The sequence below is a fragment of the Abramis brama genome (genome assembly GCF_963993115.1).
Source record: "Abramis brama genome assembly, chromosome: 22".
Taxonomy (NCBI): domain Eukaryota; kingdom Metazoa; phylum Chordata; class Actinopteri; order Cypriniformes; family Leuciscidae; genus Abramis; species Abramis brama.
Window position 1 is genome coordinate 23,031,951 of NC_139984.1, and position 24,170 is coordinate 23,056,120.

General features: G+C 40.1%; 2 protein-coding genes across 4 annotated transcripts; one reads left to right on the top strand and one right to left on the bottom strand.

The window, feature by feature from the left end:
- The first annotated feature begins 378 nt into the window (after window positions 1-378).
- On the top strand, window positions 379-18,712 carry asxl1 (ASXL transcriptional regulator 1). The gene is given in 13 exon segments (XM_084099519.1): window positions 379-572; window positions 6,085-6,168; window positions 6,171-6,172; window positions 6,474-6,591; window positions 8,776-8,929; window positions 10,574-10,647; window positions 11,409-11,493; window positions 12,097-12,216; window positions 13,275-13,441; window positions 13,557-13,653; window positions 13,777-13,882; window positions 13,995-14,913; window positions 15,035-18,712. Coding segments are annotated over 13 exon segments (4,998 nt in total). The 5' UTR covers window positions 379-515; the 3' UTR covers window positions 18,050-18,712.
- A 695-nt stretch (window positions 18,713-19,407) lies between these two features.
- pcmtd2a (protein-L-isoaspartate (D-aspartate) O-methyltransferase domain containing 2a) lies at window positions 19,408-24,133 on the bottom strand. Of its 3 annotated transcripts, none has more exons than XM_084099520.1 (6): window positions 23,770-24,133; window positions 22,040-22,365; window positions 21,506-21,608; window positions 21,218-21,389; window positions 21,005-21,128; window positions 19,408-20,449 (listed from the first exon to the last, which is right to left on the bottom strand). In XM_084099520.1, exons 2-6 carry the CDS (start codon window positions 22,344-22,346, stop codon window positions 20,022-20,024), a joined length of 1,134 nt encoding a protein of 377 aa, XP_083955646.1. In that variant the 5' UTR covers window positions 22,347-22,365; window positions 23,770-24,133; the 3' UTR covers window positions 19,408-20,021. The 3 variants fall into 3 exon arrangements, with proteins under 3 accessions (XP_083955646.1, XP_083955647.1, XP_083955648.1); XM_084099521.1 differs by having other exon boundaries at window positions 19,449-20,248; window positions 23,770-24,056; XM_084099522.1 differs by having other exon boundaries at window positions 20,220-20,472; window positions 23,770-24,064.
- Window positions 24,134-24,170: the final 37 nt, after the last annotated feature.

Sequence of the window (24,170 nt, forward strand, 5' to 3'; positions counted from 1 at the left end):
CTAATATGAATCACGTCTGATCTCGCCGCACATAACAATGGGAGTGGCCTCATCCCGTCAGATGCGTCAGATGAGCCGCGGCTGTAGGAGCGACTGAAGAAGAGGGGGATGGGGAGAATTGTTTTTGTGTTGCATTCCTGCAGTGTGTTTGACCTTTGACCTCATTGTTGTGTTCTCCTCGTCTTGCATTCCAAAGTGAGGATTTCCTGCAGTATGCCAAAAGCTACTGGGGCTCGCCTGTTCTGCGCCCTGTCTGTGTTTACCACTATTTAACCAGTGAGACGTTACCAAAAAAACTCCCTGGACCTCCGCTGCTGCAACAACCTATCGCTTTACTGGCAAACCGTTTTGCGGAAAGGCGTGCGAGTTTAAACGGAGCGACTACGCAAGTCCTAGGGGTGAAAAGGAATCAAAGACCCGTTTGGTGTTACAGCTAGCCTAGCACGCTAACGGGCTTGCCTTGTATCACGCACACGTTTCATATCCGCTGCAGAAATCCGCACCCGCGCGACAACATGAAGGACAAACAGAAGAGAAAGAAGGAGCGCACGTGGGCAGAGGCAGCTCGTATGGTAATATTTTAATAATTTTTAAGAAAATTATAGCGGTTTTATTCCTGTGTGTAGGGTTAGGGGTGTTGTACGAGAGCCGCGAACAAAGCTGTCTCGCGCTGGGCTGGACACATTCAGGCGCCACCGCTGCTGCTATTTGTCTTATCTATAGACAGTGTGTGATGTTTCATAACCCGGCTTTTACCTTTACGCGGACACGGCTCTTGACACAAGGTGCCTGTATTTACCTTGACAACATAAGCATTACATTTCCAGTGTTTGTGTCTCATTTGAATGAAAGAGCCCTTGCTGGTAGCCTAGCGTATTAGCAGCTCTGCCCGTTTGACCCTTTGTTTGCAGGTCTTCTTTTAGCGAGCTGAATAAAATGCTGAAAATACTCAGTGTGAGATCTTTTCCTGTTATTAAAGACCAGTTTTAACAAATGTGTCTTAAATACTAATTTGAGCTGCTTGTTTATCTTAAGCAGCAGCTGAGATAGTAGGCCTTATTTCTGTTTTTATTCAGTTCGTAATCAATTGATATTTTTTGTTAGTTTATTAGGATTTAATTTTAAAATTTATTAGGAGAATTGGGTATTTTACATCTTTATGCAGTTGAAAAACGATTTGTGTCTCTTATCATGTTAAGACAAAACAGCCATGCATCTGCTATTATGATAAGAGGGTTTCTCCTTTATTCTCCACAGTGGTGGTACATGGGTGCATAAAATTAATCTGTAGTGCTTGTATTATTGCATGTTAAATGTAAATTATACATAATTCAGTTCATGCTTCTGGGAAGATGCTTGTATTATATGATCTGCATCTTCATAGTTTCTTTGTTGCATTTGGTGCAAATTAAACGGTAAACGTGTCTAATCTTGTTGCAAAGACTGGCATTTAAGATATATGTTGGACATCTAGGCTTTCAGCTTAGTTTTTGTTATAAAGAGCTTTAGTGGAAACATAACTGTATAATGTGAGACTGTATCAAATAAAATGCTCTCCCTTATCAGACATTATGTTAGAAAGAGTGTCACAGACCAAATACACCTGTGCAGCTGAGTTCATTAGCGTTTTTGCTTTCTTTTGATACATTTTGTGTGGTTAAAATCATTATGTCTGGCAGGTCTTTGTCTGCTTTTCTAGGTGATCATAACAGCTTTCACTCTTGAATTTGATCCACCCAAACAGACCAGACAGTCTTTGAATTTGGTAATATCTGCTGTTTGGATTATGGTTAGTTTGAGATAAAGCATGAGAAAGGTTGAATGAAGCTACAGACATGATATCTGGCAAGAGTAGATCTCGAAACACAAGTGTTGTTTTGGGGTGGGGATCCCATGTGCTAGAGAACCACTGCTTGTATCAACTATTGCAATTATGTATGTCACAGTTTAGAACCTGTAATTAAATGTGAACCAATTAAGTGTGATGCCAAATCTTAATAAAAACGCATCTAATATCAGATGTATGTTTTACTTCCAAGGCTATTGTCAACTTATACCAACAAAACAAATTTCAGGACTGCTCTTTTGCAGGTATCACATGCATGGGTTGAGCTTTGGGAAGCAGGTATGGGCATGCCTGTATACCAGGTAGAGTAGTCACCTGCCAGCTCGTCGTCTGTAGTAATGGGACAGGCTTTCAGGGAGGGCACAAGGGCACACTCAAAACCAAATAGACTGAATACTTTAAATCCAAGTGCTGCTTACTACCTGCAACATCATATTTTCAGTTCCATTAATTATTGGATGATCAGGTCTTTTAAATGATTCCGATGTATGAGTGATTAAAGAGCTTCAAAGAGTTTTGCCGCATTATATAATGACTTGGAAACAAAGCAGCAATGAGAAATGGCAGCTTCGGGAGACAGATGCAACCAGATACTTAGGCTCAAGGCCAATGTATATCAGATCATCTTGGTGATACACTTGTTTGCAATAGGAAATGTGAAGCAGGCCACCTATTTTAGTGTGTCTGGTTATTCACAATGGTTCCTTCCTTAAGGGGACTGTAATGGTGTATAGCCATCTTTGGTGTGTTGAAAAGAAAATTTGGTTTTCATTAGTCTTGATGCTGGATGTGGGTGATGCTGTGGTTTGTTTTTTGTGTCTATTTTAATATTGCATCCTCTACAAATGGATTGGATGTTTGTGGGAACAAGAGAAACGTCACGTCACTTCAGAGCATTTTCGTGCAGCAAGGGTTTTGTTTGTAACTTTAACCCCATCTCTAGTCTGTTGTGCATTTATTCCCAGAGATCCATATGGATTGTTCGATATAAGACCTTTTAAAAAGACAACTTTCGTTTTTTTAGTCTTCGCTAGTTCTCATGACAGCATAATTTTCAATTAAAATGTCATAATTTGATGTTCCTTTGAAACGGCAGATGACTTCAGTGATTTTTATCCGCCCCTTTCTTACAATCGACTGCAAGATTGCATTCAGATGTGGCTCCATCCAATCAACAATAGAAGTCTAGAAATGGATAGAAGTCCTTTCCCTACATTTTTCTTTTTTTATACTCTTCTTCACTTGGCTGTGCATCAGTACTGAAGAAGAGTACTGAATACTAAGCCACTCATCTTTAAATGCATACATGTTAGGAATTGAGTCCGCTCTATGAATTATGGTAGTGTGTAATATTACTTCATTTTTCATTCCCTATGGTACCATGAAATATCTGGGGTGAGAGGAGTAGAAACCATGCTGGCACAACTCGACAGAAGCAATGCATAAATGTACCGCGCCTTTCAATTCAATTGCGTACACACAAGCATTGGTGCCTTGTCAGGACTATGTTATAAATAACTAGGAAGTTTGTCTTGACATTGGCCTAGTAGTTTGAAGTTCTCACAGCTTGACATTTTTCGTGCCTGCTTCCTTGCAGGAAGTGCACCTGGCTGGTATTTTATCATTTCATTTAGTGTGTATTTATTTTATAGCATGTGCTCTTCCATTTCCTGTTTCAATGTCCTTGGTTTTAGACTCAGCTGAACACAGTGGAAGTGGATGCAGTGCTTACCATTTTAACCACCAAGTAATCAGAAGGTTACATGCTCTTGTGGCCAGAACGGGGTGGAAATTATTTGCTCCATATCAACGGGAAGAGGAATGTTAAAAACATGGTGTATTGTTATGATTAATACACTTTTCCCCCATTTCACATTTTCTGTGAATAATGTTCTTCCTGAGGTTTCACACATGCTACATGATATCAGCTGTGTTTGTCTTTTTTTCTACTTTCATATAGGCTAAAAGCCTGTCATATACAGGAATTGTGGAAGTCTGGAATTGTGCAGAACCTGTCTAATATGGACCTAAAATAAGAAATCTGAGTGCTTCTGTTAAAACTGGCATGGTGGTCTTAAAATAAGTATGAATTGCAATGGTACTGTAATTGGCAAGCTGAGAGTGCTGTGCTTAAACTGTTAAGCGGTTTTCACAGTAAACCCCTCACTGAAAGATTGTCTTTTTCTCTTCTTTTTTTTCATCCTCTTTAAATTGCTGCTACATGCCTACATCCATACATGTACAGGTTGACGTCTTTGGCAGTCACAGTTCAACTGTTTTTGAGTCTCTCGTACCAAGTTGTGTTTTTAAAATTATTAATTGTAAAAAGTTAAAAACAAAATAAATTCATTTGATTGGGGTTTGATGAACCCAAAACCCAAGCCCCATTTAATAGACTAATCATCAGTGTTGTGCAAGTTACTTCCAAACTGTAATACATTAAACATTACTTGTTACTGTTATTTAAAAGTAATTCTTTACCTTACAATATTACTGTCTCAGAATTGTAATGCGTTACATTACTCCTGTATTACTTTTGAGTTACTTTGCCCAAAATAACTACAGAAGTAGAACATAACATTCTAAAATGACTAGGGCTGTAAAGATATGTGATATGAAACCGCGACACTCAGATCCACAAACCTGTGTCACGGTGCGCGGTGTGAGAAGGCAGAACTTCCCCTTCCAATTCCCAGAGTTATCCTTCCCGTCCAGATCCAAAGCTACCACATCTTTAAATTACTATTAGTATTATTTGAAATTAACATTATAAAATACGGACCTACACCACAAAACTAGTTGAGAATAAATTCTTTAAAATTGAGCAATTCCAGCGTGGACCTGACATTTGCTGTAAAAACGTGAAATATAAATTCACAGAAAATGCATTTAATACCAATATATTGAAAAGACTGTTTATATATCCATAGGCTACTCCCTTAATAAAGGAGACCAGATATTAGAAAAATATCAATCTACACACATGCATTTTATATTTAATATGAGGGAAATAGACATGCGTGCATGTGTGACACAAAAAAATCTTTAACTTTTAGGTAGCAAAATATTTTTTAGTAATTCTGTGAATTACGCTAAGCAAACCAAAATTAATACTACCCACCGGATGAAGAAGGGTTGGCTCTCCACAGAACATAATATATTCATTTTATTTTATTTTATTTTATTTTTCGTGTTCGCATTTATGAGGAAAAAACAATGGTCGTGTCAGTTCTCAGTTACGGATGTGAGCGCTCTGAAAGCGGCACTAAAAGACTGCTTTAAAACTTTCACAGAAACCTCAAACAGAAAGCACAAAGCCTTTCTTTAAAGTGAATTTCGTTTTGTATTAATTGTATCTTAATTTTAATCAATGTTTCATCAACCAATTGCTTGGATTTAATAAATAAGAATATAGTAGACGAGATAATCAGGGCACGGAGGCGCCTGCGCGTGAATTGCAGCGCGTCTCATAAATGAACTGAAACTCAGAGTCTACTTGCCTCACAGTCAGACATGTCTACTTTTAAACAGAACAATTCAAAACGAAAGAAAACATACTGCTCTCTGGTTAGAAAGAAAACACAGAACAAACAGAGTAATGCGCATACGTCCATCCCGCGAATGTACAGTCTTCTTCTACCATATTCTCATTATTAGCCGCTTTTCCACTGGCCAGTGCGATCACAGAGACCGAAATCATGCCTCGCGGCACTCCTGCTAAACCTGTCCTACACATGCTTTTACTGGACTGTCACACACAATACAAAGGTACACCAGCAAGAGGGAGATGAATGAAATAAATAGCCATACAAATATATCAGAAGCTGTCATTTAGTCGTTATTTACAAACTTGGACACCACACGCAGCTATTGACTGACCACAAACGTAATAACTTAGGCATTTTTCATTCGTTAATGTCTCGCGGTCTGGCTGTTTTTTCCCCCGGGGTTTTTTTTTTTTTTTTTTGAACAATTAAATTTTGGGCTAAAAGTGTGTTGTAACGCAAGCGTTACTGAACATGTACCGAGTAACATATTACTGAAAATTGATTAGTAATGCCTTACACTACTGCGTTACAACAAAAAGTAATAAGTTACTGTAATACATTACTTTTGTAACGCGTTACTCCCAACACTGCTAATCATACATTTAAAAATGTGTATTTTTCACAAGTGTAAAAAAAATCATACTAAATTTGATAGTTGTTGATTTTGATGTGCTTTTTCACCTCTTGCAGGTTCTGGAGAACTTTTCTGATGCCCCAATGACACCCAAACAGATTCTGCATGTCATCCAAACAAAGGGGCTGAAAGAAATGAGGTCTGGTATAAAGCATTCATAAACATAAATGTACTGCGTTTCTGTTTTGAGCAGTGATATTCATGCTTGAGATTTGTTTCCACGTTAATGAGTACTTTTTTTAACACCACCTCTTGACTGGCTTTATTGGTGTATATTTATAATGGGCTTTTTTTGTGTTTCTCTTTTTGTCAAATTATTTTCACCCCAAAATAGAAGGTAAGTTTAATTTTAAGATCTATTTGTTGCATCTTCTGTTGAAACAGTTTAATCTTTCTTACATGAGTGACACTTGCATGTTTCTACCCCTCTTTCATCCTTCCTCAGCGGCACAGCTCCACTGGCCTGCCTGGTCACCATGCTTCACTCTCAGGTCAGAGGAGACCGAGTGAAGAACAGTATTTTCTTCAAGCTGCCTGGAAGGATGAGTCTGTTTACCCTAAAGGTAGAGAATCCGTAAAACCTTGCATCATTCTTTCTATGCTTCAGACGCTTTCGCTCTGTTTTTCAGGGTTCCTATGCAGTTTGCAAAAGTATGTAATTTGAATTGAGTAATTTCCAGGTCTTGATAAGTATGGAAAAAAGAAAACTGAGTATGGAAAAATATTTGTGTTTCCAGACAATTTCACCTATTCAGTTTTTTAATATACAGAATTACAAATTTAATAAATAAATAAATGTATTATACAAGCAAAGTGTTTTCATGACTAAAGTTTAGCGATCCTTTAGTGACTGTCAAACACGAGTGAGTTGTCAAGTATCAAGTATATTTGTATAGCGCTTTTCACAATACAGATTGTATCAAAACAGCTTCACAGTATTAAATTAAAATAATACAACAAGGTTTGTTTCTAGTGGAATTTATTGATTGATAAAATTAAATTAAATATTCCCAAAATATCCCCAACTGAGCAAGCCAAAGGCAACAGCGGCAAGGAACCAAAAAAACTCCATCAGGTGACCTAATGGAGAAAAAAAAAACCTTGGGAGAACCCAGGCTCAGTCGGTGGCCAGTTCTCCTCTGGCGTTTATGAACTAGAGGACGGATTGTAGTTTGAACTGTAAGATTAAAAATATTATATGAATGCCTGGCTGAAGAGATGCGTCTTTAATCTAGTTTTAAACTGGGAGAGCGAGTCTGAGCAACGAACAGTATCAGGAAGGCTATTCCAGAGTTTTGGAGCTAAATGTGAAAATGCTCTCCCTCCTTTGGTGGATCTGGATATCCTAGGTATGACCAAAAGCCTCGAATTTTGTGATCTTAAAGAGCGCGATGGATTATAGGGCGATAGAAGATCCGTTAAATAGACTGGAGCTAAGCCGTTTAGGGCTTTATAGGTCAGTAGCAATACCTTGTAATTAATACGGAACTTTATAGGTAACCAATGTAGTGATGATAAAATTGGTGTTATATGATCATATTTTCTTGATCTAGTAAGAACTCTAGCGGCTGCATTTTGGACTAACTGTAGCTTGTTTATTGAGGATGCAGGACAACCAGCTAATAAAGCATTACAGTAATCTAGTCTCGAGGTCATGAATGCATGAACTAACTTTTCTGCATCAGAAACTGATAGCATATTACGTAGCTTAGCAATGTTTCTAAGGTGGAAAAAGGCTGTTTTTGTAACGTATGAAATATGATTTTCAAAAGACAGGTTGCAATCTAGTATAACACCCAGGTCTTTTACTGTAGAGGATAAAGTAACAGGACATCCTACTATGTTAAAGTTGTATTGTGAGAGGTTTTGTGGGTGGTTTTTTGAACCGATAAGTAGTACCTCTGTCTTGTCTGGATTTAATAAAAGAAAATTACGCGTCATCCAATCTTTTATATCTTTAACACACTCTGTCAATTTGGATAATTCAGCGTTTTCATCCGGCCGTGATGAAATATATATTTGAGTGTCATCAGCATAACAATGGAAACTAATTCTATGTTTCCTTATAATATTTCCAAGTGGCATCATATATATTGAGAATAATAGAGGGCCTAACACAGATCCCTGCGGCACTCCATAGTTTACTGAAGTTATGATCGATTTTTCTCCATTTAAATAGACAAAATGGTAGCGGTCAGATAAGTATGAGCCTTAGTTCAAGGCACACAATTTCTTTATGCAAAACTGTTGTTCTTTACCATAAGCGAGTCTCTTTTGAACTTCACTAAAATAATGTTTTTTCAAATGCCACTCAAAACGGCAACAAATAAAGGAGCAAACTATCGTCTTAATCAGACTGTACTTTGCTGTTTGGTGATCATGCAACATAAATCCACATTTACAGTATCAAACTGGTGTATCAGTGGTTAATATATGCTGGTTTTAAAGCGTTTAAGGTTTCTTTTCATGTAAGTGCATGTTATCATTTCAAGAAAACCAATGAAAATAAAAAATATATATATATACAGATGACTCCACTATATACCAAATATAATGCTGTATGAACCATTTATGTTAAATGTGGACTAAAAAAACCAGAGGTTTGGACATTTGATCATGGGAAAGTATGCAATTTTGAAATGGAAAATGTGTAGGAACCCTTGGTTTAGCAACTGGATTATGATTCTAATACCCACATAGAAAGAGCTAAATGTCCTGTGTCTGTATCTACCCACTGATGCCTACAGAAAAATGCACTTCAGTGGACAAAGAGCCCGACAGCGAACGAGTCTGGAGATGGGACTGGTACTTCAACAGGATCCACCACAGCAACAGTTGAAGGAGCAGAGCAGGAAAGCTGTGACTCCACAGAGGCGGCTGCTGCTAGTGGGGAAAATGATGGTGTGTGGACTATTCATTCTTTCTTTCCCCCCACCCCCCCCCCCACCCCCCCAGCATTGATTAATTCACCCTGTTTTCCAGTAAGTGGAACAGGCTTATAAATTAAAGATGCGTATAAAAGAGCTGAAAAGTAGAGGCCCCATCTTTTCATTTTTAAGAAAAGCTTTGATTCCAAACGGTGATGAGCATTAAATACCCTGAGCTTAAGAAGCATGTAGTGCCTGAGAGACATTGATTTCTTTTTTTGCTTTGGATGTGTGTGTTGCCATGGATACTGCGGCACATGACGCATCCAGCAGTGACCTAGATGAGAGTGGTTTAGAACGTATTTGTGTGTGGCGTGAAAGAATACATGTGATATTATGCTTGTAAATTACAATGCATTTCATATTTGCTCTGTTTTACACGTTTACGTGGAAAAAAATGACACTTTTCATCCTTGGCAGATGTGGTTTGATGTTTTGAAGCATGATGATTCTAGAAAACGGCTTTATTTCTTATTCTTATTCCATTTTTTAAAATGCATTTCCCATAATTAATGCTTATGGCATATATTATTCTTCTGCGTAAGGCAATTACCATAAGTGTATCTTTTTCTTTTTGATTTCGGAAATGAATATTTGCATACCTATTGCAAAGTATTTGCTGAATACTACCTATCGTTAATTATAAATGGTATATGAAAGTTTAATATGGTTGTGTAGTACTGTATATATTATATTTTGCTCAGGGAGGAGCTGCCATTTTATTAGGGTTCTTAATATCGTTTTAAATTCACGAAAAGTCTTAAATATCTTAAGTGGTATAACACAAGTCTTAATTATCATTTTAAGATGTTAAATTTGGGAAAAGAAATACCGGAATCACTATACAGCCTGATTATTAAGCTTCAAAAGGCTGTGATTTTTACTAAATGTGAGTTTCGCTTGTTTCAAAGTAAAAACTCCTTTGTGACTGGGTTTCAAATGCTCTTCCTTACAATCGCGTGCAAATTTATACATTTTGGTACATTTTATTGTGATATAAATGCATATGAGGACTAATGTAAATGCATAATACAGCCAAATACATTATAATACAGTCAGCTTTTACACTACTCGCCCCCTTCCCAATGCCAAACAATCATCCAACAAGACATAATAAAGGAAACGAAGTGTTCACCAATGCCCATGTGTTAGTGAATAACCAGTAAGAAATGACAATGAATTACTGCTCCTGCACTTGTAATCTACTGTTGATGAAAAATTAGTGCCATTCTCTCTCTCTCTCTCTCTCTCTCTCTCTCTCTCTCTCTCTCTCTCTCTCTCTCTCTCTCTCTCTCTCTCTCTCTCTCTCTCTCTCTCTCTCTCTCTCTCTCTCTCTCTCTCTCTCTCTCTCTCTCTCTCTCTCTCTCTCTCTCTCTCTCTCATCTCTCTCCTCTCTCCTCTCTCTCCTCTCTCTCTCTCTTCTCTCTCTCTCTCTCTCTCTCATCTCTCTCTCTCTCTCTCTCTCTCTCTCTCTCTCTCTCTCTCTCTCTCTCTCTCTCCTCTCTCTCTCTCTCTCTCTCTCTCTCTCTCTCTCTAACACATAAACAAAATTAAAGTACAAATTGTTGAGGTAAAATTATTGATGGATGTTCTGCTCGTTTCCTCCTCTTTGTTCCAGCTTCTGTGGATGAGACTTCCTCCAGTGCCTCTTGCTCCACAGAACCACAGACCAGACTCAGTCGCTCCTCGCAGGTACCTGCAGTGCCTAACTTCATCTTTACAATGAACCATCACCTTCATAACTAATTTTTACATGCAGGACCCTCCAAGCATGGATTTTCATCTATGCATCATCCTTATGCACAGCACTCAACTCCTCCTCAGATCACTAGTTATGCCAGGAAGGCAGCTGAATACATAACGTCAGTATGTGAAAATGAGTCATTAGTGAAGTTCACAAAGGTGACATGAGTCAGATCAAGAAAACCCCACAGATAACACTGACATCAGTCATGAAAAAGACTTTGATCCTAATCAGATAATTTGCTTGGTTGATCATTTTTAGTAAATGCCATAAAATTGTTTTGTGATTTAAGCACTGACTCCACAGGAACTCCCGTGCTAATCAGCAGATTTTGAAACTTATGACTGCCTTCATGCTTTTTTTTCCCCTCTCATTTGCATAAAGTTGAAAATTTTCTGCATAAAGCTGAAGTTTGATGCTCTTACCACTTGTCAATCCCACAATCCCCTGCTCAGGCCAATCGCTCAGCTCCCATAGAGAATTAACTGAAAATGCCCACTCATCTCCAGGACAGTTACTCCCTGTTTTTTCCTTTTGTATTCTTTGTACCTGCATTAATTCTTTTTTTGTTCAAATCCTTACATTCTGAAATGTTGCCAGATATTACATTCCCATTTAAATTCTCCTGTGAGCATGCTGTTATTTTCCATTTCTGTGGAGGAGCTGTGTGTGTATGTGCTCATGATTATTTCTCCAATCCCTCTTACAGTCAGGGAGACAGAGGAAGAAAGCTGTGATGATGCCCCGTGTAGTGCTCACTCCTCTCAAGGTCAACGGTGAACACGTCCCATCAGGTTATAATAGCTCTTTTTCTTGTTCACTTTTTTCACCCCCTTCTTTCTGTATCCCCCCCCCCACACACACACACTCTGCAGTGGTTTGTATACCTGCTTCCTCTGACTGTGGATGCTCTTTATCTGAGTGGCCTGACAGTGTTTGTAATTTTACACATTGACACACTCTAATCATTTATAGTGCAGTCTCCTCAAGGGCTGTTTTCCCACAGTTCCCTCCTGTTGACAGCCGCCGCCTCTTTTTCTTGGTTAACTTTGCACTAAAAACAGCATCTTTTCTTGAAGCCACTGACATTTTTGTCACTTGAACGTCAATACCCCTCAGTGTGAAAGCAGTGTTTCTGGTTTGTCCTGTCAGCCCTGCTCTGTTCCCCTTGGATATCTGCTTTGCATTTGCGCCTTAGAGATATCCATTCACCCCTCTTCCTCTTTGTCTCTGTGCCTCGGGATATCCGTCCCTTTGACTTTTTGTGTTTCACGCACATGCCTGTCACTTTGGCCTCTTTAGTGCCACTAGCCTTCATGCCTCAGCTGCCCTACCCACACTCACTCGTTCTCAGAGAGTCTCACCAGCCTCCATCCTCCCCCCACCTTTACCCTCAGGAGCAGCGGGGAGGCGCAGGGAAGGCTCTAGGGGGGGTCCAGGCCCTACTCTCCGTGCCCGCTCCGAGCTGGGCTGGAAACGCACCCAGCACTTCAAGAGCATACGTGGTCTTCGTTCAGGTACAGAGGATGAAAACCAAGGACCCCCATGTATTAATTACTTCCCCTAAGCCCCTTGCTCACAAATGTCCCCCACATCATCAATAATTAACTTCTTCCCAGGTATTACATTGAGTGAGTGAATAGCTAACAAGTTTGTGTCAATCTAATGACAATATTCCAAGTCTTTATTTCAGTCACTTTATTCCCAGTCAGTTATTTCTAACCAGCAATTAAGGCATCTGGAGGAAATAGTGAAATAAACAAATAGCCATTTCCATTTATTTTTATCATTTTCTATTTGCAGTGGATGGGTGCAAAAAAAAAGTATTGTGTAGAATATTTTGTCCTGATGCTATTGAATGAAGAACATGCTATGCGAATCTTTTGTCATGCTGGTTTCTCAAAGTGCATAATTGTTTTGACTTCTAATAAAATTGACTTAACTGATTAAACTTTTAAAATTAAAGGTAACGATATCTGCATATATAAGTTTGGAATCCAATGTTTATTCCTTTGCTTCAGCTCATTTTATTCCTTTTACCTGAGCGTAAATGGGACAAACTCATAGAAACCTGACTAATTTCAAACCTTGTTAGTCTGTAGCTGAGTTCAAACTATGGTTTGTCTTTTGCAGTTTTGCCAGTGTACTTTGTTTTATTCTGTAGACTCTCAATAAGCTGGTCTTAGATCTTAGTCAAAAACTGTTTGAATTTCATTGTAGACTTGTTTTGTAGTGTGCTTATGTATAGGCATAATGATTTCAATTATTAATTGCAGCATTAGCTAATGTAATGTTCACCTGATAATAATGTAAAAGCTGTGTGGATTGATCAATGGCTCAGGTAAACTTAAAATAAGACTATTGTTATTGCTTTACTAGAGTTCTGCTATAACACCCTCTGATTATACAGATTTACTAGCACTTCATATTCATGTATCATACACTAAATATATGGGAATATAGACCAGAGTCTGCTATTAAGATATTACATAAATATGGCCCTGGCGTGCACACATTCTTAGGTCTCATGAAGCAACTTTCTTACATGTACTCAATGTAAGACTATATTTTGCAGGTCCCATGAAAAGGAATCGAGGAGGAGTGGAGGTGGATTTTGAGACTCCAGGCTCCATCCTGGTCAACACCAACATTCGTGCTCTCATCAACACACGCACCTTTGCTGCTTTTCCCCCTCACTCCCAGCAGCAACTACTCCAGCTTTTACCAGAGGTGGACAGACAGGTATAATTCTTAAAGAATTGTAGAATTCTTGGAATTCTTAATTTTCAATTGTTACAATTGTATAAATGTTCTTTTTTTTTTTTTTTTTTCTAATTTTCATTCTTTTAATGCATAGGTTGGCCCCGATGGCCTTGCTCGGCTAAGCAGCTCGGCCCTTAATAATGAATTTTTCACTCATGCCTCCCAGAGCTGGAAAGAGCGTCTAGCTGAGGGTGAATCTCTTACTTTTGTCCTGTAATATATGAAAAGAAATGACAGAAACCGACCAAGACAAGTCGCTCTAGGCAATTTACTATATTGGTGGATAAAGTGAAAATATTTTTACATTCTTTAAGGTGAGTTCACTCATGAGATGCAGGTCCGCTTCAGGCAAGAGATGGAAAAGGAGAAGAAAGTAGAAGCATGGAAAGAGAAGTTCTTTGAGGAGTACCATGGCCAAAGGTTCAAAAGCCTTTTTTTTCCCTATTTTTTTTTTATCTGATTATCTTATTAATCTTATTAATGTTGAATTAAAATAATTTATTCTGTTTTTTCTTTTTCTTTTTTTTTTAAGGTCTGGCTTGACAAGAGAAGAGGCGTTAAAGCTCACAATGAGCGATGCTGGAGATGTTGCCGGTGCAGTTTTAGACTCTGATTCTGCTACAGTAGCTACACCCAAGAGGCGAAGTGTTGGAAGAAGACGGAGGGATGGCCGTATCAGACGGCGTTCACGGGCTGACCTCAGACGTAGAGCTCGGCGCTCACTTTGCAAAAATACAACGGCAACTTTACCTTCAGAAGAAACAACAGAGAGCACTGCAACTCCAGATGTTATACCATCAGTTGCATCACCAGTCCCAGAAGCAACAGCAGTTCAGGGAGAGGTGGTCCTCCAAACAGACATTGGACTGGAAGCTCCAGAAGAAAACCTCTCTGCAGAGGCTGTCCCCTCCCCTGTTCCTGTACCCACGCCTCCTCCAGAATCCACAAGTTCAACCTGCGATGAACCAGAAGCCTCCACAGGCCTGTTGCCTGAAGTACCTGAACCAGCTGTTGCATCTACCTCCTCTCCTTCCTCTTCCTCCTCTTCAACATCATCGTCATCGTCGCCTTCTTCCTCTCCCTCTCCCTCCTCTGCCTCAGACAGACAGACTTTTGCCGCAAGCTCAGACTCCTCTTCTTCCTCTTCCTCCTCCACTGCTGCTGTTGCCACCGATCCGCTGGACGATGGGGCTTCAGTCATTACCACTGGCACAGCAGGCACTGGCGCAAGCAGCAGGGAGAGCAGCCCCGCAGCAAGTCCCGCCACATCAAGTCCTGCAATTCAGCTCAAGGAGCAGAAGAGAAGGCCAGACGAGTCCCAGGCCTTCACCAGCTTTCCCGAGAAAAGGGCGCGGCTGGATGAGCGTCAGTCCTTTCGTAACACAGTTGACTGTGTGCACTCAGAAAAGCCACAACCTACAACAGAGGAACCCAAGGTCCCGCCAATCCGGGTATGTTGGACATGTTATTTTTTCTTATTAGTCCATTGTAAACCTCTGTGTAGTTGAAAACTATATCCATGAGTGTAAACCTTATCTCGTATGCGTGTTTCTCTTCTACCCACTCCACTAGATACAGCTCTCCCGGATCAAACCGCCCTGGGTCAAGGGGCCGCCAACGTACCAAATCTGTCCCCGCATCGTGCCTCCCAACGAAGGGTCGCGGCGCTCTGGGACAGGGGCGCGCACCCTGGCGGACATCAAGGCCCGTGCACAGCAAGCCCGTGCCCAGCGAGAAGCCGCTGCTGCTGTTGCAGCCTCTGGGGATGGGGGAGGGCCTGGGGGGAGCGGCCCGGGGGGTGGTACTGGGATACCGGATCGCTCCAGCGGGAGGCGTTCGAGAGAGCACCCAGGTCCCGTTGAACCAGGAGGAGGAGGAGGAGGAGGAAGACGAGGAGGAAGAGTTGATTTGGAGGAGCAGGAATCGCCTGCGAGCTCTCATTCGTCTGGAACACAACTACAGCTGTCCAGTGTAGATTCAGCTGACAGGCCTCAAACCTCTACCCCACTGACTGAACCATCTCCCTCCTCTGTGTCTTCAAACCCATCTCTACCACCATCAGAGTCTCCGAAAACACTCACGCTATCGCCACCTGCAACCGACAGCCCTGCTTCCCAGGACCAGGTGGAGGAGATTTGTGGAGAGGAAGAGATGACTGCCTGCCCAAGTGATAAAGCCTCGGAGCAGACCTTAGACACCCCAGTGCCTACGCCAAGTGATCCAGAGTCTTTTTGTAGTCACCAAGACCCCAGAGGTGAGGAGGCAGAGTCCAGTGAGAGTAGAACGACTACTCCTGTTTGCACCTCAGCATCAAATGATGCCATTTCTTTAGTGCCCACCTCTATACCAGACTCGCTGCCAAGATTTGGTGCCCAGGGTGTGGATGTCATCAGGACCTTGGCAGCTTCTCAACCCTGGGAAGGTGAAAAGAATGGTGGTGAGCTTCACCCAGGGACAACTGGAGTTATCCAGCATGGCTCAGACTTGAAAATACCCAAAGAGACACTTGTTACAGCCCGAAATGGATGGGTAGAAAGTAGTGAAGAGCATTCCATGAGAGAGGGGATGCTACAAGAACATAGGAATGGAGAGAGTGATGCTGATGGCAAATATGAATCGGGCTCTCTACCATGTCTACCAAGTAATGCTGGCGAGGAAGACACTGGAGCACACAGTGATTCAACAGAGACAGCATCTGACTTTGAAAATGAAACTCAGGAGGATGAAACCGTGGATTGGCATGGAACCCAGATGGATATTAACAGCATGCATGCTCAGAATACAAAGTCACAGAATCATCCTGTTATTCAGACCTCAAGTCGACTCACTTCATCAATGTTGAATCAGCACCAGCAGCCAGTCATACAGGCCCATATATCTAACCCCAACCATACCCAAACTGTCATTCAGGCTCGCTTCCCTAATGGTGTGCCAAACCAGCCAGTCATTCATTCCAACAAGCAGCATACAATTCATACCCATGCTATAAACCGTGCTCAGGAACAGATTACCACTGCGCCCTCTCAAGCCCAAGTGCAAGCTTACCTGACACAGGCAGAGAGGGACCAAAGCAGACATCTACGGCTGAATGATAATGGCAATGGTGTGAAGCTGTTTGTTTCAACGGAGGATGACACCAAACCTCTGAGCAGAGGTCCTGGAGAAGATTTTGTTTTAAATTCTGCTGGTCCTCCAGTTGGCAGAAGATTCCAAGGTTCATCTCGACCAGTTTCCTCTGTAGAGGCCAACAACCCTCTTGTCACCCAACTTCTTCAAGGCAGCCTACCCTTAGAGAAGGTCTTACCCCAGCCTCACTCAGTCAGCAAGCTGGAAATTAATCGACTTCCAGGTTCCCCTGCAGGTAACTCAGCCAGTCGTCAACCTCCAAGAAATCTGGGACCACGTTTTAGAGGCCCGTCTGAGTCAGGAGGACCTATAGAAACTGGTGTCTCTGACTTCCAACAAAAAGCCACATCCGTTCGAGTATCCCCTGGACCTGGTCGAAACTTCGGTTCTTCGCCGCCGGGTTCTGCTCCATCTCGAATGGCATGTTTGTTTGAGGAAGCCAGCCCAAGAACCACACATGTTCAGTTCAGTTCTCAACAACCAGGAGGTGCAGTGCCCTCAGGAGCAGTACCTGTCATAACATCCCTTCCATCAAACTCCTCTGCTAGAACTTCAATGGATATGAACTCTCAGAATGCTCCAGTTTATGAATCAGCTGTCATTAAAGAGCACCCTGGACCTCTTCCTCCACGAGGTGAAAATCTGGAGAGGCCAGCTGGCTTTCAACAGCATCCTAACAATCTCTCCCAGTCTGTGTGCAGAACTGCACCTGATGCTCCCTCACCTCCACATGGTGACCTTTGTCCGTCGGAGATTGTACCTACTGTTAAGATTAACTGGCGCCCAAGCAAACCCCAACCACCCCAGTATCAGCAACAGCTTTCTCCTATAGCTACAGTAAAGAATGAAGTCTCCTCGCGCCCTTCATGCCAACAAGCTCTGACCAAAAACTCACCTGGCATTGGCAATACTTCTGTTGTAATAACCAAAAAGGAGCCTCTGGACAGTTTTCATGGAGGTGGTGGAGCTATGGAAGGACTGCTAAATATGGAAATGTCTCTTGTCAGAATGGCTAAAAAGGAACAAGTCAGAAATCCATATGCCCGTCAAGCAGACACTTCTGCTTCCCCTGTCTCCTCCTCTCCTTCCTCATCTGCCTCCAGTCTCCCTTACCAGTTATATAGCAAGCTACCAAAACTGCAGCAGAGTGGGGGCAACGGAGGGTCCTCATCCAGCTTCAGTTACACAGCTAATGTGTCTGTGGTGGATGGTAGCGGCTTCTCCCGCAGTTTAGCCGATGGTGTGCTGCAGATAAGGCCACGTATGAGCGTCAGCAGCGGTGGAGGCCAGAGCGCCACGCTTAGCATTCAGGCATTTGCGGACAGTGCTGCAGAAGAAGTGGCTCTCAAGTGTTCCTGCCGACTTAAGGCTATGATCATGTGCCAGGGCTGTGGCGCTTTCTGCCATGACGATTGCATTGGCCCCTCGAAACTGTGTGTGTCATGTCTGGTTGTCAGATAGTTTGCTGCAGCTCCCCAAAACTGAGTCGACTGGTCAGAGCAAATACTTTGATCACTCCAGACAATTCTAGCCCCTTGCCAGTGGTTGAATACCACTGGAAATCTTGGACTCTTGTGAGCAAAGAATGAGGACATTGCAGTATTTAAACGGGCCAGATTTTTTGTTGCTGGGCCAGGCAATACAGTAGGGCTGGAAGATTACTTGTAAGATAAAATTCAGTCTGTATTTTTGTTGCATATTTTTTCTATTGCTGTTATGATGGTGTTATTATTACAATAATAATGATATTGTTATTATTATTGGTATTATTACGTGAATTTACATGGCACGGTCGATTGTAAATTGTGCCTTTTTTTTTCTCCAACAAAACATTTACCTCATCTACTTGACACCAGTCATCAGTTCAGTGTGAAAATGGTGGCGTTCCTTTTTGTTTTCTTCTCTTGATGCCTCTCTGTGAAGAGAGCTTTGAGAATTTTGTGTAATGTCTTGCAAAGAAATATTTTTTTAATCATTAAACAAGAAAATACATTTTTGTTATTTTGTAAGTGCTTTCACTCTTCTTTTTGTTTCCATTTTTATTTTCTTATCCAAAGTGAAGTCCAGTCTGTACTTGGCGGTTAAGCACAGTATTCAAATCTAATAAAGCTGAAAGTGAAGGTATTTTCTCTATTTGAACTTCTTTAACTGAGGGTAAGGTGGGCCAAAGTTGTGTTGGTGGTATCAAAGAATATCATGGCATGCGTTTCCACAGCTTGTGCAGATATTTATTTTAATGCTACCCATTTAGGAAATATTTGTCTCCTGTCCTCATATAATAATGCAAAAAAATATGATCCACACTTTTAGAAATCTAAATGATGCATTTATTCATTTAATCTGTCTTGTATGTGAGCCCAGTGTTAAGAAGTTTAGACTTTAATTTTACATTAAATGGTTGCAGAGACTACTATATATAGTTTATGTATCAGAATACAAACATAATGCTTTGGTTTTTGTGTTATCCAAACTAGTTTGAAAACTGGAAACTGATTCATACGTCAAAACAACTTGGACCCTCTAGTCTTTGCTACATTTCGTTTGCATGATGATGGATTCAAGTTCACATTCCATACTTTAGCCTTAAAAAAAAAAAAAGATATTTCTAGGGTGAAATGTTTTGGGTCATGATATAAAAGGTCACATTAAAAATGGTGAGTTATTCAATTAGTCCATTCTACATCGCTTGACAGTGCACATCAGAGCATTTTATAATTAATAATTAAATTTAAATATATATTTTATAACTGATTACACAACTTTAGACTATACCTTTTAAACTTTTAAAAAGCAAAAATGCAAACACAAGCCCTGAAAACAGTACAAACCCAAGAAAGTTTTAAATTGGCAAAACACCTTAGAAAATCAGTCTTTTATCTTGAAATTTCCAAAAACTTTACTACAGAGATTGTTGGACAATCACATTTTTTAAACGTGCCTTTGTATCTTCACACAATTAGACATTTGTTACAAATCCATACACCAGAATATTTAGATTTTCACTTTTCATAGTAAATCTAAGAACTGAGACTATATGGTATACAACACACACAAAACAAGTGAGACTGCACTGGATTTATGATTTAGTAAATTGTTAGCCAATGGTCTTGTCTTCATTTGAAAAAGTCACTCCACAAATAACATGAAATTTAGATGAATCAATTAGTTTTCACTCTGTTTCTTGTTTCCGTGTTGACGGTTAGCATCGTAGACCATGAATCCAGACTTTTAACTTTGGTGGAACCAAATGAGACTTCATTTCCCCTCACAGATAAATAAAATTAACTTGAGAGAAAAAAAGAGTGGTGTAATTCTATGAGAAAGATCACCAGGATAATGTGAAAGTGAGTAACTAAAGAGCCATGGACTCTTAAAGTACAGTGATAGGTAGCTGTGAGTGGTCTATTGCAGACTATGCACCGAAAGCAGAGGTCTACTTCTCTCTGTAATAAAGAAGATACATCTTGAGAGGCTCTGGCAAAGGCAGGCTGATGATCCTCTCCCTTAGGAGGTTTACTGGAGTCTCTATCACCAAAACACTGCCCTCCTTCCTCCTCCCATTCTCTTCTTTATCCTCTAGTTGCTCACAAACCCTACTGCAGTCTTCATCTTCATCCTCATTGTCTGTGGATGACTGGTTGTTGTTGTTGTCCATGGGTCCTGGAATTAAGCGACTCATGAACAAATAACTATTGGTCAGAAGAGGGGTGTCACGGTGCTCACGTTTCTGTTTAAAGTGATTTCTTCGCTTCAATCCATTTCTCTGGGGTAGTGGCAAGGATCCAGACCCAGATCTCTTTAGAATGTGACGGATGGTGATGCGGGCCAAATCCTGAAGACTTCGCACCTCGAACATGGCAGCTGCGTTTTATTTTATTTTTTTACTGAATTTATACACATACACAATTCTTACTCTAAATACACTAATGTTTAAAATATTAGGTAACATTTTTGTTTTTAAAAGAAGTCTCTCATGCTCACCAAGGCTGCATTATCTGATTAAAAATACAGTGAAAACATTAATATTGTGAAATATTACAACAATTTAAAATAACTGTATTCTATGTTAATATATTTTAAAATGTAATGTATTGCTGTGATGACAGCTGAATTACTCCAGTCATTCTTCAGTGTCACATGATCCTTCAAAAATCATGTTGAAAACAGTTGTGCTGCTTGATATTTTTGTGGAAATTTTGACATTTTTTCAGTATACTTTGATGAATAGAAAGTTCAAAAGAATAGCATTTACATGAAATATATATTTTTTTGCTGTCACTTTTGATCAATTTAATGCATCCTTGCTGAATTAAAGTATTTCTAATTGTGTGCAAAAAAAAATTATTAGGCAAAAAAATCGAATATTGTTTAAATCAGAACAATTTAAGTGTACACAAAATACAGCAGGTTACTTACGTAGGGACACTGCTCTTGGTTTGCCATTTTCCCTGTGTTTAGGGAGCACAAGTGGTGCGAAGGACACAGCAATTATCTTTCTTGTTTCCCATGTGTTATATCCTGTCCGAGTTATTTTAGTGAGCTAGAACAAATGAGAAATGCATAAACATGTCACACATGTATCTCCTGGATTACCTGAGACCAGATGCATTGTAAGATTACATTATTCACCTTTTCTTCCAGTGGCAGTACTAAGATTCCCCCAACCTTCAACAACTTCTTCATGTAGTCTTCATGTTCCCTTTGGACCCCTGCACCACAATAAACTCTGTCATACTGCCTAGTTTCTGGAGCAATCTCCAGACAGTTGCCCACTACAAAGGAGGGCTCACAGAACTCAAACCTAGACCAAAAGATTAGACGTGTCAGTCACCAATCCATCATTTTGCACGCTAGACTTTCAACAAGGGAATAAAGTTTATTTTTAATACAAAAGTGAAAAGCCAAAAGTTACTACACCTGTCAAAACTATCATTCATCTTGATGAAGAAGTCCAGCTTCTGATAAGCATATTCTATTACATCTTCATGCAATTCAACACCATGATTCACACCAAATGGCCCTAAATATATGACACAGAATGTCAGTGATCACATGACAGGTATTATATTTAGCAGAAAATTTACTTTTTGGTGGATAATCCACCCAAAAATAAAAATTTGCTATCATTTACTCACCCTCATGTTGTTTCAAACCTGTATGACTTTATTTCTTTTCTGGAACACAAAAAAAATATTTTGAAGAATGTTAGAAACCAAACCTTTTTGCTTACCATTGACTTCTGTTGTATGGACAAAAAATGCAATGGAAGTCAATGGGAAGCGAAACTATCTTCTTTCGTGCTACCCAGATGAAAGAAAGTCATAGAGGTTTGGAACGACACGAGGATGAGTAAATGATGACAGTATTTTAATTTTTTGGGTGGACTATCCCTTTGAATCAGCTAAAATAAGCAGAACAAAATCAAATCAGTCAAATTCTCTATTGACTCACCCAGTATAAGTCCCACCATGGTGCTGAGGTAACCTGTGCCACTGCCTAGGTTGAGAAAAGACAGGCCAGGCTGCAGGTCTAAAGCCTCCATCACCTCAGAGTAGATACAGGGTGCAGAAAGGTGGATGTTGCCGCGTCTCCAGGCCAAATCCTTGTAGGCACTGTCGCGGAATTCTTCCAGATAGTAGTCAGCACGATCAATGGCTCTGAAGGCATGTTCGACCAGATCAGAGCGAATGTATTGGGCTTCTTTCAGGTTGTCAATCAACTCATCATTGTCCTCCCCAGCACTGACCGCACCTCCCATTTTCGCTTTTTGTTTGGGGCTAAACAGACAAGAAGAAAATTAAAGACATGTAAGCATAACCGAAGAAGGAACACAAGAAACATACTTCCTGTTGATTAAAAAAAAATATTAATTGATCAACAACCACTTTCCACTGTTTGTTGCATAAGTCTATAACAGTGATTCCCAACTGGTTTTGCTTGAGGACAGTGGTGACCCAGCATAGTACTACCACAAATGATTAACACACAAAAGTAAACAAAAATGTCCTGAAAAACAAACACTGAAATATATTAGGTAACACTATTTTGCAGTGTCCTATTCCACTTTACATGTAGTTACTGTTGTAATAACGATAAATTATGCATAATTACATGCAACTAACCCTAAACCAAACTCTTATCCAAACCCTATAGTAAGTACATGTAGTCAATTACTATTACTCAGTACTTAAATGTATAATTACACTGTAACACGGACACCTTAAAATAAAGTGTAACCATATATTAATATTACCATGATATCAACAGAACCAGTAATATGCTAAATAATTAACATGACATTATTTTTTTTTAAAAAATACAATTTTAGTTATTCCACTACCGTTTAAAACTTAAAAATTAGTGTTTTCGAAAGATATGCTCACCAAGGCTGCATTTATTTGATCACAAAATACAGCAGCCATTACTCCAGTCTTCAGTGTTTCATTCATTCTTCAGAAATCATTCTAATATGCTGATTTTGGTGCTCAAGAAACATTTCTTATTATTATCAATGTTGAAAACAGCTGTGCTAGTTATTTTTTAAACAGAAATTTCAAAAGAACAGCTTTTATTTAAAATAGGAATCTTTTGTAACATTATAAATTTCACAAGTTTAGAAATTCTGAAACCGTTTGCTTAAGAAGTGTGTTTGTGTTGCATCTCTTCAAAATAAATGCCACTCTATTAGCTATTTTGTTATGTAATCTAATGCCACTCATATTACGTTAGGTGTCCAAATCATTTTTGAGGCCACTGTACATGGTTCGGACCCAACAAAACAGCATTTTTGTCCAGTTAACGGATGAGGGCGCTGGGCTACACTGCCGGAAAGTTAAAGCTTCCCCAGAGACGCTGTGTAGAAACTGCAGATGTGAGGAAGGTTCCCACCAATCACCGCGCGCTCAAATGCAGCTGCGCCATTCGCTAACAAACGCATATTGTGCTGTGTTTTTGTTGAACATCCGGGTAGTTTCTCAAAATAGAGTTAAATATGAAATAACACACATATGCCCATTATTTTTAATCACGACCTGCCGTTCATTCTGCATGCGAGACTACAGGTTATGCTAGTGAAAATATATTTTCATACTAAATATAGTATATATACTAAGAGTTTATCATTCTATTATCACGCCAGAAAAATGCTATAACAGCGAGCACGACTCATATAATGCGCTTACCTGCAAAAAGTGGTAAAAAATGAAGACAAAGGAAAGGAGAAATGGGGGTGGACTGGATTTTGGGGAGAAACTCGTCACGGGAAACACCCCGACGACTTTACAGTCGACCGAGCTGAACCGTCTGACACTGAGACACGTATCCTGGCTATGGTCCGGTGATGATGTCCAGCATTCGAGTTCATTCAAGTTAATAGTCTCCTGTTGTTTCTATGTCTCGGTTTCTCCCCATAGACGTTCACTGCGAGATGCGCTGGATGTAAACATTGGCCAGCTGACTCCGTGACGTCAAGCCCACAAACAGAAATATGGGCCATAGAGCACATGGGTCCTGCACTACATTATTTTATGACATATTCATAAACACAATAGTCTCTGGTCTTGAAAAGGATTGGAGAAACCAT

What these genes read in the sequence shown, in the direction of transcription:
- pcmtd2a (XM_084099520.1), bottom strand. Translation starts at nt 22,346, where the DNA reads ATGGGAGGTGCGGTCAGTGCTGGGGAGGACAATGATGAGTTGATTGAC. An exon ending in ATGAATGATAGTTTTGACAG is followed by an intron (nt 21,390 to 21,505) that starts GTGTAGTAACTT and finishes CTTTTGGTCTAG; the next exon opens with GTTTGAGTTCTGTGAGCCCT. An exon ending in ACCAAGAGCAGTGTCCCTAC is followed by an intron (nt 20,450 to 21,004) that starts GTAAGTAACCTG and finishes AATAAAACGCAG; the next exon opens with CTGCCATGTTCGAGGTGCGA.